Here is a 14,932-nt window from a genome sequence, read left to right on the forward strand (position 1 = left end):
ATCATTTTATTGTATTGTTTTGATATACTTTGATGCCATAATTTTTTGACAGAAATTCATTCTGTTACAAAGAAAATCTCTATCAATAAATTAATATTTGAATTTTCATTTATTGTTTTATTTAAATCAATAATTCTGTTTGAAATCACACTGATTCATTTTAAAATATGCTTACTACAGTGCTAATTTTTACCTGCTTACCAATAAAAGTACAGTACTTTAAAAGAATGCTACTTGTTCTTCTTATTATGATGGTTTACTATTTATTTTTATGCAATAATGTAATACAATTCAATACAATACAATATAAAGTTATATTATGTATGAAATATCATGATAATAATAATTTTATTTGAATTAAAGATTAGTATTTTATTATACTGCATATACAACAGATTATATCTGCTTACGATAGCATGTAGCTAAAATATAATTATAAATAATTGCAATTTATATTAAAAATAAATTTTATTCTTGATAAATCCTATATTTATACTTATTTAGAAATTTTTATTGTTTGGCCACATCTCAAAAATCTACAGTAAATGTAAAGTTATGATCAAGTTGAATACCCTGGGCAATAAACCTTCTGACGCAATGACATACTTTGTATATTTTGTCGGTGTTGACGGTTGTGGCTGTTCAATTGAGCACTATCACTTTTAGGTGTGATCAAATTATCACTGTCAATTTTCTTATTACAAATGGAACACCCCGTTGAAGCTGAAATTAACGCTGAAGACCATTATGTCGCATACAATTCTAGGTACTCATTAGAATGTGGACAAGATGATGTTGATACTTTTTTGTTTACATCTGAAAGCGTTGGAATTGGTCATCCAGGTAAATAATTTTTGAATTTTATCGAATCAGTTTCAATAGTATCTGAATTTGAATCTGAAAATTACTTTCTTTTATTAAGATTCACTGATGATGAATTATATTTTGTTAGTGATGAGCTTAGTTTTCTTTATGTTTGTAGTGTAAATTAATGTTACTTTTCAGTAATTTTAAATGTTTAGATTTTGTTTTCTCAGTAGTCCCTTTTTGATGTTTTTTAATTTGATAAGTTGATTTTGTTTAGTTCAGTAATGTTGCTTAATTAACGGATATTTTAAGTTCAAAGTATGAAGTTAATATTTTGTCTTCTTATTAAGCTTTCACATATCTAGTGAAAACAACGGTTGATTCTTCATGTGAATACTTAGTCTGTTTTTATCATTGTAATTACTTATTTTACTTCCGCATTTTAGCTAGTAGTTACTGTTCGTAAAGTTCACTGAACTTAGCGGAAGTTACTAATTCTCTGCCTTCTGTGACATCTTTTATTTTGTACATATGCTTGTATAATTGTAATGTAATTAATAATTTCTTTAGTTCCTTAATTTAATAATTGTATATAAAGAGAAATTTAGAGTTGAAGTCAAAGCATTTCATTATAGATAAACTGTGTGACCAAGTAAGCGATGCTGTTCTCGATGCCCATTTGACCGTTGATCCGAACGCTAAAGTAGCATGCGGTATCGTATCTTTTAAAAGAATTTTAAATATTATTTCAGCTTTCTACGCGTGCTTGCACGCGCATTAACCTTAACATCGTTGCTTTCACTTTGTTATAGGCACGCCGATCAGCGTGACTATGACAACAGACATACCCGTTAATGTTACTTTATTACAGAAACGGTAACAAAAACGGGCATGATCATGTTGCTTGGAGAAATTTCAAGCACTGCGACTGTAGATTACCATAAGATTGTTAGGCGTGTGGTTAAGAAAATTGGCTTTGACGATAGTTCGAAAGGTGTGTTAAATTATTTTTGGCTGTAGGCAGTGCGGCAGGTTTTCGCGCCGATATGCCTTTGGGCCTTGTCTGTTTGATTTCAGTTTTTTATTCTATTATCAACATGTGAAAGGGACTTCGAAATATTTGTGTAGGATTTGATTATAAAACATGCAATGTTTTGGTTGCACTCGAACAGCAATCTCCAGAAATTTCGGCAGGTGTGCATTTGAATCGCGATGATGAACATCTTGGTGCAGGAGATCAGGTATGTTAAGCAGAATAGTGGTCAACTTTTTTTATTCGGCATTTGTTTTGAAAATAAAATGGGAACATTTATTATTTAATTGCAGATTTTTATGAGATTGAGCCTTTTAGTGTTTAGGGAAATTAGTTTTGTAATTTATCTCTCTTTGAAATGAATAGAATATTTAAACAAATGCATTCTTTGACCACGAAATCTGGTATACTGTAGATTATACATGCAGGTACGAATTCCGATATTAGAAAATATCGTATTCTATAGTTTGGATATTGGTAATTGGCTTTAGCAATTTTACCACTTATCTGGTATGCCATTGTGATGAATATGTTCATTAATACATTCTTAGGGGGAATTTGTGGTTTCAAATTCTAGTTTTATATTTAGGGGTTAATGTTTGGCTACGCAACTGATGAAACAGAAGAGTGCATGCCTCTCTCGCTGGCTTTGGCTCATAAGATGAATAATCTTTACCGAACTTTACGCGAACGAAAAATTCTCTGGTGGGCACGTCCCGACTCTAAAAGCCAAGTTTGTAGAGATATTAATTATTGCATTTTAAATTTATTTATATTTACAATTGAATTAGGTTACTGTGGAGTATAAATTTGATCGAGGTGCTTGCATTCCACAGCGCATACATTCTGTCATCATGTCATGTCAGCATCATCAGGATATCTCGATCGAAGAGCTTCGTAGTCAAGTCATGGAGTTTATTATAAGGCCTGTAATTCCGCAGAAGTATTTGGATGACAGAACGATTTATCACTTGAATCCTTGCGGAAGCTTTGTTTTGGGCGGTCCACTTGGTGATGCTGGGTTGACCGGGCGAAAAATTATTGTAGACACGTATGGTGGTTGGGGTGCTCATGGTGGAGGTGCATTTTCCGGCAAAGATGCAAGCAAAGTGGATCGATCGGCCGCATATGCTGCTCGATGGATCGCAAAGTCGCTCGTTAAAGCTGGTTTGTGTAAACGATGTTTGGTACAGGTAAGAATTTGCAGAGCATGTATTGTGTATGATTTTTTAAAACAAACTTTTAAAAACAGATTTCATACGCTATTGGAATCGCTGAACCTGTCAGTGTGACGATTTTTTCTTACGGTACATCATCTTTATCTGAACGAGATCTGCTTGAAGTTGTTGACAAAAATTTCGATTTGAGACCTGGCAAAATAATCAAGTATGACGAAAGTAATTTTAGAAAGTGTTGAAAATGATGAAATTTAGGGAATTGAATTTGCGACGTCCTATATATGAGAAAACAGCTGAAAATGGGCATTTCGGACATGATGAATTTCCATGGGAAAAGCCGAAAAAGTTGATTTTACCACCACATCTTGTAGAAAAGGTCCAACACTCGGAGAACATTATTACAGTTAATGAGGAATGCCTGAATGGTATGAACGCTTAGCTTGAAGAAGCTTAATATTATAATCTTCGCATAATAAGATTAGCAAGAGTAATTTATATTGTTGTTTGAAGTGATTATTGGTGACAGTGTGATTGGTAAAGGTGGATGATGTATTTATTGTTAAGTGATTAAAATGAATAAAAAACTAGGAAATTTCCACGCCACTGTGTTCGTTCTAGTCACTGTTCAGACAGTGACGTGCAAGCATGCGTAACTCGAAGTATTCACTTTGCAAATGACAAATATATTTAAATAAAGCGGTAGACCCGTCGTTGGGTGGTATTGGATAAGGTGAATTGCTTTTCATCTTCTTTCTCTTTGCTGTAAGGAAAACATGAAAATGTGAGAACAAAAAAATAAGTTTGAGAAGGACAAAAGAACCAGGAAGCAACAACGTGAATGGCTAGCTGCATGCGGTGAATCACCGTCTTGGATGTCGTCTGGTGGTCTGCTTTCTACGGCTTTGTACTTTGAAAGAACCGCCACTGCGCCAGAAGTTTGAAAATTCGCGCGCATTTCGACTGATATTAACAGAACTGATTCGTCGTCGACTGCTGTTGCTGCTCAGCGAAGTAGATCTACAGTATTTGTCGCGAGGATTTGAAAAACTGCATCCCATTTTTAATAAAAATAATTGATATCTGAAAATAAAAATAAAATGCATTTTAAGATAAGCTTTAAAATTGCTGAACAATCTTTCTTAGCGTAAGTATTATAATTTGAATAAATAAAAGTGTCGAATTTTGAAACTACTTTCCAAAAAAAAACAAGAGTCTTTTTACAGGATAGACGAAATGGTGATCATGTGCAATTTGAACTGTACTGTAAAATTGGAAACGTGTAGGTTACTGTAGTACAGGTAGTACGATTAAATTATTGCGGCAGTAGTTTTTATTTCAGCTGCATGCGTCGGTAAAGACTAAAGGCGGAAGCGGTGATTTCATTTTTGAACCTGCACAAGAATGATTCAACGGACAAATGTAAGTACATTTTATTTAGTATTGTTATTTATGGTTGAAAATGTCAATCGTATCTGCGCATTGATGTTGCTTCAGCGAAATCTCCACATATTATTTGTGAATTGTTATCTTTCTTAATTTCAATCATTATGGTAAATGGTATTATTAACTGACAACTTTACCCGTATACAAGTGATCTTGATGCATATAGAATTTATCACCTAGAAAATAGTTAATAGAGATAAAATAATCGAGTAAATGTTTGATAGAGAGATGTGGTTAATTTAAACATTTTTCAATGTACAATTTCTATATATAACTGGAGGAATGTCTGTTTTTCTACTCTTTTTTGGGCATTCACGTTTGTGAGCTTTTTGAAGAAATGAATTTATCATGTTAAATTGTAATGTCGAAATCAATTTCTGTTCGGCGCAGGAAGCAGAAAGGTTGATTAGATGATTATTTTCGTTTTGCGATAGAAGAGAACAAGTGATGCATTGACAAGAAATTCGAATTGCAATTTTTGGAATCCGTATTTAGATGTATGTGTTTGTTGTTGGTTGCAATTAAATACCATCCACAGTGGATGGAACTTTTGAAAATTGAGACTGTGCTCGGAATTGGATTTTTTTAAAATACTAATTTAATTATGTAATAAATAAAAAATTGTTTATTCTTTGAATATTTAACATTTTAATGGAACCGCAGCTGTCGGCAAGATTCTTTTTCAACATGAACACATGTTTGAAGTTATTTGAAATATTTCTACTATTAATTGCATGATTGAAAAGAACACTGACGTTCGACCGAATTATTCAAATGGAAGTTGAGTTATAGATTTTGACGCGTGCAGTGTATTTGAAATTGTAATCAATCGGTGGTCAAGAAAAATAGGATCAACTTTTAAATGACATGCCACAGTCACTTTAAAATTTGTTCATCTATCAGCAGTAATTATTTTTCATGCAATGCATGAATTCGTTGTTGTTAGGTGTGTAGATAGAAAAGAAGAAACATTGTTCGAATACAAAATTCTAGATTATTCTAGTTACAATAGTTGAAACATTTTTGATAATGATGTTGATTTTAATAACAGTGATAGTATTATGCGTTTGAATAATCTCTGTCATTGATTATTGATGATCAAGTTATATTTAATTGCAATTTGGCAATCAAAGTTCATTTTTTGTAATTTTTGTTTTGTTATTTTTTTAAAATGCAATCATCAGTTGAATATAGTATTTGTTTTTTTTTCTTACCATGAAAAGATGTATAAAATATTCATAGCCATCTTGATCAGTAGAACTATTTAATGTTCAGTTCATAATTTTTCTGAATGAACGCTAAATGAACACGTTTTATACGTTGTAGCTGAATATTTAAATCACGTCATTCACACACTTTAAATAGAGTAATTGTGAACATTTTTAGATTATTTATTTAAATGAATTTTGAATTGGCGATTGTTATCTATTCTTTGAGGAGAAAATGTTTTCATACATGTGATTCGCTGAACTGCATAGCTGTTGTTTGTCATTGTGATTAACTTTCTGTTTCGAATGATTAGTTTGGAATGAATTTAATTCTTTCCTATAAGAATAAATTAATTTCCAAGTGGAAAATCACTTTTGAAAAGCAACTTATATTTTTGTTGTTGTTATTTTTCGAATGAATTATTTATTTAATAATTTAACTTAATTTGAAGTTCATTGAAAATAGAACAGAAAAAGATTATTTAAAATGAATATTGAAAATAAATAAATAACAATATTACGATAAGGTTGAATAAAGATTTCTTTTTGAAATAAATAGATCACAAGTGCAGTTATGATAAGTAGAAAAAAAAGATACATACACAAAATGATGAATGTTGGTGGAATGAAGTTTTCTTTTCGCCGTTGAGATTGTAAAATTGAATGAAATATTATTCTTATTGTTATTAGGCGTTATAGATTAGTGCAGGGGTGGAAAAGCTTCCTTTTTTTAAACAAGTTGTCCAAGAATAATAAACACGTGAATGATAAAGTCTACTGATAAGCAGAATAAGCGAATATCTAATATATATATATGTGATGATCGTAGTAATAAGAATCAAGAAAACAGATATCAGTTCTACAAAGGTGGTCGACAACAATGGACAAAGCAGATGAGTGTGCAAATGTAGTTAAGCAGTTGTGGAAGCTTTCTGTTTACTTTCATGCAAAAATATTTCGACGCGATCTTTCTGCTCCTTGGCGATATTAAGCTCTCTCTGATTTGCTTCTTCTCCAATTCAATTCTATTGGTCAATTGTTCTGCGTTGAACGTTGGGCTTTTTTTTCTGTCTTGATTTTTCAAATGTCAAGTTTTTACAGATGGCGCAGGAGTGTTCTTCTTTTATGTTTTTTTCTCTTTTGGAATGTATTTTTTTTGTTGTTGTTGTTGCTATTGTTTACTTACTTCTATCATCGATTTAATATTAAACATAGGAAACATGGTTAAACAAATATTGAATAATCCGAATAATAACGAACAGGAGCGCTGTGGGAAAAATTTTTTCTTCCACATAATATATATATATATATATATAACAATCAAATCTACAGAAATTACACCATCATCGCGATGTTTTTTTTGTAATATTTTTTGTATCATTTTTAAATAATTATTTTGATAAGGATAAATTGATAAAGTGTGGTGATCAGAGTGCTTTGCTCAGTAAAAGCAATTTGAAGAACCATCCAAACGTATTTACAAACTAACTAATTGTTATCAACATCCCGAAGGTTGGCTGCTCATGACGAGCATTTTCAAAATGAAAAATTTCCTCGTCATTGCAGATTTTACTGGAATACACACTTAGATATATGAAAAATTTTCATTTCATATTAACATTTGTTAAGCTATGAGAAAAGGCTATTTTTGTTTTAATATTTCATTACTAGTGAAGTAACGTTTATGCAAGTATTATTGAATTAACTAATTTTTTTCCAATTCAGCTGTTGTGAATCAATTTCAAATATTCACTATGATGACACTAGTAATTCATATACAAATTTAAATTGGGTGAAAAAGAACAATTAACAAATTGGTACGCATGATCATTCAATCCATCTCATACGAGCTATATGACAAAGCTCCTACTTTCTTCACTGCAATTGTATATTTTTGAATGAGGATGTGAAATCATTCATTTTTGCATATTTGTTTATATTCATTATTGAAAATTGTATACTTTTGTTCATTATTTCTTTATTTTACTTTTTTTACCATTCGTACCACAAATATAATTGCAAAAATCTTTTCCCAACTGATAACATGTAATGTGATGTTTTCTTTATTCAGCTAAATATATTGTAAAACTGTAATTATTTGTTACTTCATCATTTAATAGATTATTGTTATTATTATTGATGAAGAAGTGATGTAAATATACCTTTTTGATGGAAAAAGTTTTGATTAATGAATGCGTGATAAATTTCCTTTTGAGAAAATGGCAATGAAGATGTTGACGAATTAATAATCATGAATCATTTTCAAAAATCGTTTTTCTTTGAAATTTGTATGTCTATTGGAAATAAATCAATAAATTTCCACCGAAACAAATTTAAATTTAAAGTAATCGGCATAGTTGAAAGGTAGAACAGAAAGTTAAAAGCTCAATAGAATTGATAATGTAAGCAGCAAAAATATGATGAAAATTTCCCCCATCATTTGACAGTTTCAATTAATCGAAAATAATGTTAAATTTATTATTCATGGAGAATTTATTATTATTTTTTTCTTTCACATTTGCATCTCTTGAGAACTTTTGCTATCTATATATTTGTTTTTGTTTTTCCCAAAAATAAATTTTCATTTCTATGCAATTTGATTGTGCAAATTTTTACTTTTCTCATCTTCTTTTTTTGCATGCTGTTGCATGAATGTTGATTTTTCACAGTGTAGCAAATAATATACGATGAATATGAATCCTTAAAAAGCAGGAAACAGACCAACAGTATTCTCAAGTAGCATCAATATTTTTGCATGTATGGAATGTAATGCTTTCCTCTTTCTTATCGAAGGATGTTTGAAATGGAAAAAGTGAATGATTTAATGTAAAATTTATTCTAATCCATAAATTACTAAAAATTTCAACTTTGTTCCTTGTTTTTCTTGAATATGTTGTACTTGTTTTTCAAATGATATCATGTGTGGTAAATTGTTGTTGTTGTTGTTGTTGATTTTTTTATTTATGGAAATTTCTTTGAAAAGCGCGTGTTGAAGCATTTTTAATGTGATTGATTTATGCTTCAGTGAAGTTGAAAGAACAAAATTGCATATGAGAATGCTTTTTTGACAAAAACGGTGAAAGCATATCAACATCCAAAGGTGAGGAGTAAAAAAAATTTTTTTTTGAAACAAAACACAAACCAGAGCAAGAGGTGCATCTGGTGTCGGTTGGTTTGCATTTGACACTGGTGAGAGGATCTCGTGCAATATGTGGAAATTTTATTGAACAATTTCATAAACAATGTTGGAAAAATCCTTGTCAGTTGTTCAATAAATCAACGAGGGGCGGCAATTTTGCTTTTCCACTCGCGGATCTTCTCAACTGATGCATGTGATTAAAAAAGTAATAATGCAGGAAAATGGCGGAAAATGTTTCTTATGCTTTGAAGAGTATTCTTTTTTTAAAAAAAAATTAAAATAAATGAAACATGCCATTAAGTGAGTTTGAAAGCAGCGAAATGAAAAATTCTACTTTGTTTTTGCTCTTCTGCTGATTAGCTGCCATTTTCAATATGTAAATTGCAGAAAGCGGAAAATTTTTTCGCTTAATCAAGATTGGCAGTGTTTTAAAATGAGAAATGACACACACGCACACATCTAATTTATTTTCTTCTTTACGGATGAGAATATTCATCTTTTTCTGCCTTATTATTTTTTCAAGTGGTAAATCATTGTTGACTGATAATTGAATTTTTTCATATCTTTTCGTGAAAGGTAATTTTTTTCACACACAATTTGAAAATGGACGTTCTTTTTCTGTTCTAACATCGATGAAGGTGATATTCTTTTCATCCATTTTTTGTATATCTCATTTCAAATTCTTCTATGCATGTATGAAATAATTTCACTGCTCCAAAGTACAATAAGGCAGTTTATTATTCCAATGGGTAGAATAGAACAGAATAGAATAGAATAGATCTGATACTTTTCCTATGTTTGTTCAAGTAATTAATAAGAATAAACACAGTAAGCCAGCACGTGGTATTTTTAAAAATTTTAATTATGCAATTGAAAGCTTAATTTGCTTTTGCAATCAGAAGTGCAATGACAATGTTTATAATTGATTTTATGCGATCACTTATTCACGAGAATTTGATTGGAAAAGTAAATTTTCGTATCGAAGTTGTCTGTATTTGGTTATTTATACTTTTCATAATTTTCTATTTAATCTTCTACCGTTTGTTTAATTGATGCTTTTAAGTTTGTACATGTTATTTTATATTATATTATATTTTATTTTATCCATTACACAAGTTCACCTATTGGAAATGTTTGATTTTTCAATGGTAAATAAGGAAGAAGCTTAAATGTATTAATCTGTTATTATTGTTATTATTTGTAATTGATTGATGTTGAATTATTTTTTGTTGAAAAGTGAAACTGTTCAATTTAAAATGTTGAAATAAAGTAGAGTTTTTTATAATTATTTCTGTAAATGTTGTGAGAATAGAAAAAATCCAATCTCAGAGGTTTTTTGAGAAAATTGACAGATTAATAAATAATATTGTCATCATAAATTACTTGAAACAGAAGTTCTAAAACTTTGAAGAGCAAAAATGAAAATGAAAAATTCGATCTTATTAAAAAAACATAATAATAAATGGAAAACTCATCCAATAGCAACAATTCGTAGCTCAGTTCTGCCTTGTACTACCACGATTGGAAATGAATTATTTTTTTTGCTTTTGTCTTCTTGCTCATTTACATAATAGTGTTATTCATTTTTTCTTTTATTTTGGATAAAATATTTTCAGTTATTTTTCAAACTTTGAAAAATTGCATTTATCAAAATGACAAATGCAAAAAGTAAATGATGAAAAATTAATAAATTTAGCTAATAATTTTCTGAAACATATGCCAACATTGATTAGGGAAATTTAATAAATGAATAATAGAAAACTCCATTTCCTTCTTAAAAATTATTTCTTCAATTGAAAATTTAATTAAACAATTTTTTCTTATATTCATTATAAATTTTTATTTCAATTGGTTTTCACATGGAAAATGAGTTGAAATATTATTTGATCAACATTGTTTATACTAAATTTAAAGTTTCATTATTAGAACCTGTGACAATTATAGTGATTATGGATTTTCAAATTTGACAGATTCAAAATTCCAATTCAACTATCCCCTTTTCACCTTTTTCATGCGGTGTTGAAAAATACTTTTACTGGAAGGCGGCAGTTTATGGATTTTTTCCACTGTCATGCAGGTGGGATCACTTTGTGCTTTTTTTTATTGAAATCGCATAATTTAAAATCACATCTACGCTTACGGCTTATGCCTAGCCAGCCGAATAATTGTGCTTTATTCAACAGCTTCCACACAGATGGTCGTGCAATGCACAGCAGCTGATGTTAATCTGTTAATTTTTACCTTCGAAGAGAGTCATGTTTCACGGTTTTTAAGTTTCAAATAATAAGTAATTTTTCAAATAAATTTACTCCAATTTGTTCAACACTATTAGTACTAATAATACACTTGTTTTGTTAGCTTGAAAACAATAATTGACTTGAAAAAGTTAATATCATTGTAACATTTCTGTTCGTCTGTGTTTTTGTAAATTACAATAATTCCACTGCTGCTTGAAGATTAATCTGATAAATGCAAATTTTACAATTTTAACTTTTTTGACCATGTACATATAAACAGACTGAATTATTGAAAAAAAAACATTGCAAAGCGTAGAATTCTACTGTGTAATAAATAAATAAATAAATAAAATATACATGTATAATTTTTCAGTAAATATATTTTTTCTGAAAAAAAAACAGAAACTTGATCAAATTGTGAAATGCGTTTGCTGCAATGTGAAACAATATCTATTGATTTTCATAAGCTGATTCATCGACAACAAATTTAATATGCATATATTTTATTTCTTTGATGTATCTTTTTCGATGTAAATGTTGTTTCAAATTTGGAAAAATAAAGTGCAGACACTTGGATAAAAATGATATTTTTATACAATTATTATAGTCAAAGCATTTGTTGGGTTGTTTGCCTATTTATTATAAGTTGAAAGTTTCGAATTTTTATCAGATTGATTTTACTCAGTTTAAAAAATGCCATCCTCTTTCAGTTATATAATTATTCTTCATTTAGTATATAATTTGTTATTTATTTATTGCTAGTGACGTTCTACTAAATTTTGCATTTTATAACAAACAAACACAAATATTCATTGTTGTCCAATTATGCTTTACAAGCACATTATGGACATTGTTAATTGGTGAGCAACGGCCCTCGTTGATTGTTGTCCACGAGTTTTCAAACTGATAGAGAATGATGTATTTTTTAACATCCATGTATATATATTGTTTATTTATGAACAATTTAATAAACACGAGTTTAAACTGAAGGTATTTAATTTTTCTGAAACAGCATCAACAATGGCCACTGCATTGTAATTTAGATATGAAAATTGTAAAAGTAAATTGTTTTTGCATACCTGTAAAAAAGAAGATCAAATTTCTATGAATAAGTATCGGTAATTGCAACAACGACAACAACAACAACAACGATGAGCTTGATGAATATATAGAATCAAGTGCTTGTTTAATGAAATTGTTTTAATAAATAGATTGTCTTTGTTGAATTGCTCGCATTTGTAGTAAAGTGTCATCTTTCGGTCTGTCGATATTGATTTTCCTGCTTGATCAACTATGCTCTTCGTTTGTTTTTAAATAATTCTTGCCCTTTTTATCGACAGTGACGCTGTCAGTTTTGGTATGCAAGCTGGATAATTTTCACAATCATCATTCACATTTATTGCAATTTATTCAACGTCATCATTTTTTGGCTTGAGCATTTTGTTTTGTATAGCAATTTTCCCAATCAATCCAATCTTTATTCAGTCATTTTGCCTAAAATATTTTCACTCGTCATTTTCGTAAACATATTTTCGTAAAAAAATATTGATTTCCTACATGCTCAAGGCAGTATTATAAATGCTGGAAGCGCACATTTTGTTGTTCAGTATGCTGTACGGCATTGGACTGGACTTTATGTCTTTAAGACTTTAGGATTTACGCTTATTAAATTTGAATTTCAAAACAGTGAGTAATGGCTGGAATTATTTATGAAATACAAAAATCTAAATTTATATTTAGAATAAATTGAAAATGAATTGGTTAGAAAGTTAGATGAAATTAGTTGAAGAAGTAAATTTAGTTGCCATTATTATAATTCTGAAAAATAATTGTTTATTATTCCTTAATTAAAATTGCTAAACTGAAGAAAGGTGCAACAACAAATGAAACAGTTGCATGATGACAGCAATTTGCTATACTTGATGACTCCTTGATAGAGAACATTAGCCGGTAGTAAATAGTAAGTTTCAATCACATCTGAACATCTCTCACAGGGTCATTGTCATCGGCGCCCATAGCAAGGCTTCATTACGTCAAACTAAATTCAAATACCTGCATCACCGGAGATACATACGAATTCATTTGGTGCAACGTCCACCAAATATAAACAACGGACAGGGTCATTGTGTAATGACAAGTGTTTATATTAAAGCAAATTTAAAATTTGACAAAGCTGCAATTACATTTTCTCCTCAAACAGATTGCATTAGTTAAGAAAATAAAGCGCAATGAAAAATATGCACTACTCTCATCAGTATCAGCAGAAACGAATGAAATAAAAATTTGCATACGAGGTCGTCCACTTTATTGACATATTGGAAATAATTTTAGTTTGAGGCCGTCCGTGTATTTGAGCGGTGCGTTCTCATTGGAAAATTCACTGAAGACCAATATCAAATACCAAACACTAAATATGCTTTTTATTTTAATTATTATTTTTTGGAATAATTTCTGAAAAATAATTTTGCAATCAATATCCAAAGACAATGAACATCAGCAATGGGAAGATGACGAATTAAGCAGTAAGTGGCAGTTTTATCATTTTTAAGTCTTAATCATTTAACAATGCAATCGAGAATCTATATTCAGCATACTTTTTCAATATATTATTCTCTATGAAGAATTCTCAATGGCTTTTGCCGGCAAATTTTTCACTTAAAATTAGCTTCATTTGAGCTACTTGGTTTTCTGACATGAGAAAATTTTTAGACATACGTAGGCGTGTTTTGACTATATCAATGTTTTTATTATGGTGTGTTCTGCCAGATAGTTTATATTTTGACTGAATTGTAAACGTTAAGGTCATTTTTGAAAATTCAAATAGTCCTTATTGGTAGAATTGAACAGTGCATTTCTCCTGTTCATATTACATTTACGGCATAGGTTAGAATTTATCTTCAGTAAGAAGCTTCAATGCACAAAAACCGGTTTTCAGCGCTGCGCTATGCAAATAACGATCGCCATAAAGGTGCCTTATCGTCAGTTAGGGCGCACTCGTTCGTTTGACTTACGTGGCAAGTGGTAGCGTTGTAAAATGTTCTCTGACTACATGACGCTGAACAGTTGCTGAAGTCTATTTTCAATTGCTGAAAGCGAACATCTTTTTCTACTTGTGCTACTTTTCTTAAAAACATTTGAATGCTCATTTTTTTTAATAATTATATTTCAATTAACAAGCACTTAATTATCATATTCGTTATAAGTCTACTTTGTAATAAAATCAGAGCAGTTTTGATATAATATATCATTTTTACAGGTAAAACTAATGAAGCAAATAGAAAGTGAAAATGCGGAAGACACAAACCAAACCACGGACGACAAGAAGCAGAACGAGAGAAGACAAGAGGTAAATGTGATTTCTTGAATGTGCTGGCTCTGTGAGCCATGGCGTAGGATACTTCGATAGGGTGAAGGTATTCCTTAGTTTAATTAAATTGCCTAAGTTTGTAGTGAGCAATAGATAAGTAAGATATTTTCTTCTGTAAAACTGTACTTTTTGTTTTTCAAATTATGTTAATATGAGGTAAGATTTCATCTTTGCAACAATTTCTATATCACTAAAGCCGCTTTTAATGCTGCACGCTTAGTGCTTGCCATGAAACACATCAGCATCCATTGAAAATAATCTTTTCATTAACTAAACAAGCTGTCACAAATTATTCAATTGAATAGAGGGAGTCTTTATGTATCAGAAATCAACTTCCATTTATGTAGGACATTTTTGAAATTTGAAATCTCAAATTCAAACGTGCGGAGGCGTGTTTTGACTAAGTCAATGTTTTTATTATGGTGTTTTCTGCCAGATAGTTTATATTTTGATTGAATTGTAAACGTTAAGGTCATTTTTGAATTTTCAAATAGTCCTTATTGGTAGAATTGAACAGTGC

General features: G+C 30.1%; 2 protein-coding genes across 2 annotated transcripts; both read left to right on the plus strand.

Moving 5' to 3' along the window:
• The first annotated feature begins 704 nt into the window (after positions 1–704).
• On the plus strand, positions 705–3,457 carry Tsp_05882 (probable S-adenosylmethionine synthetase 1). The gene is made up of 6 exons (XM_003380122.1): positions 705–843; positions 1,679–1,801; positions 1,936–2,048; positions 2,430–2,573; positions 2,707–3,033; positions 3,248–3,457. Exons 1-6 carry the CDS (start codon positions 705–707, stop codon positions 3,455–3,457), a joined length of 1,056 nt encoding a protein of 351 aa, XP_003380170.1.
• A 10,853-nt stretch (positions 3,458–14,310) lies between these two features.
• Tsp_05881 (conserved hypothetical protein) lies at positions 14,311–14,391 on the plus strand (the record flags this gene model as incomplete). Its single annotated transcript, XM_003380123.1, has 1 exon — positions 14,311–14,391. A coding segment is annotated over exon 1 (81 nt), but the record flags the coding sequence as incomplete, so codon positions are not given.
• Positions 14,392–14,932: the final 541 nt, after the last annotated feature.

Source organism: Trichinella spiralis (genome assembly GCF_000181795.1).
Source record: "Trichinella spiralis strain ISS 195 chromosome Unknown Scfld2, whole genome shotgun sequence".
Taxonomy (NCBI): domain Eukaryota; kingdom Metazoa; phylum Nematoda; class Enoplea; order Trichinellida; family Trichinellidae; genus Trichinella; species Trichinella spiralis.

Excerpts from the sequence above, each read along its gene's own strand:
- Tsp_05882 (XM_003380122.1), top strand. The coding sequence starts at position 705 with ATGGAACACCCCGTTGAAGCTGAAATTAACGCTGAAGACCATTATGTC. Across the intron at positions 2,049-2,429 it reads ATCTTGGTGCAGGAGATCAG|GGGTTAATGTTTGGCTACGC; the intron begins GTATGTTAAGCA and ends TTTTATATTTAG. Across the intron at positions 2,574-2,706 it reads GTCCCGACTCTAAAAGCCAA|CATCATCAGGATATCTCGAT; the intron begins GTTTGTAGAGAT and ends ATGTCATGTCAG.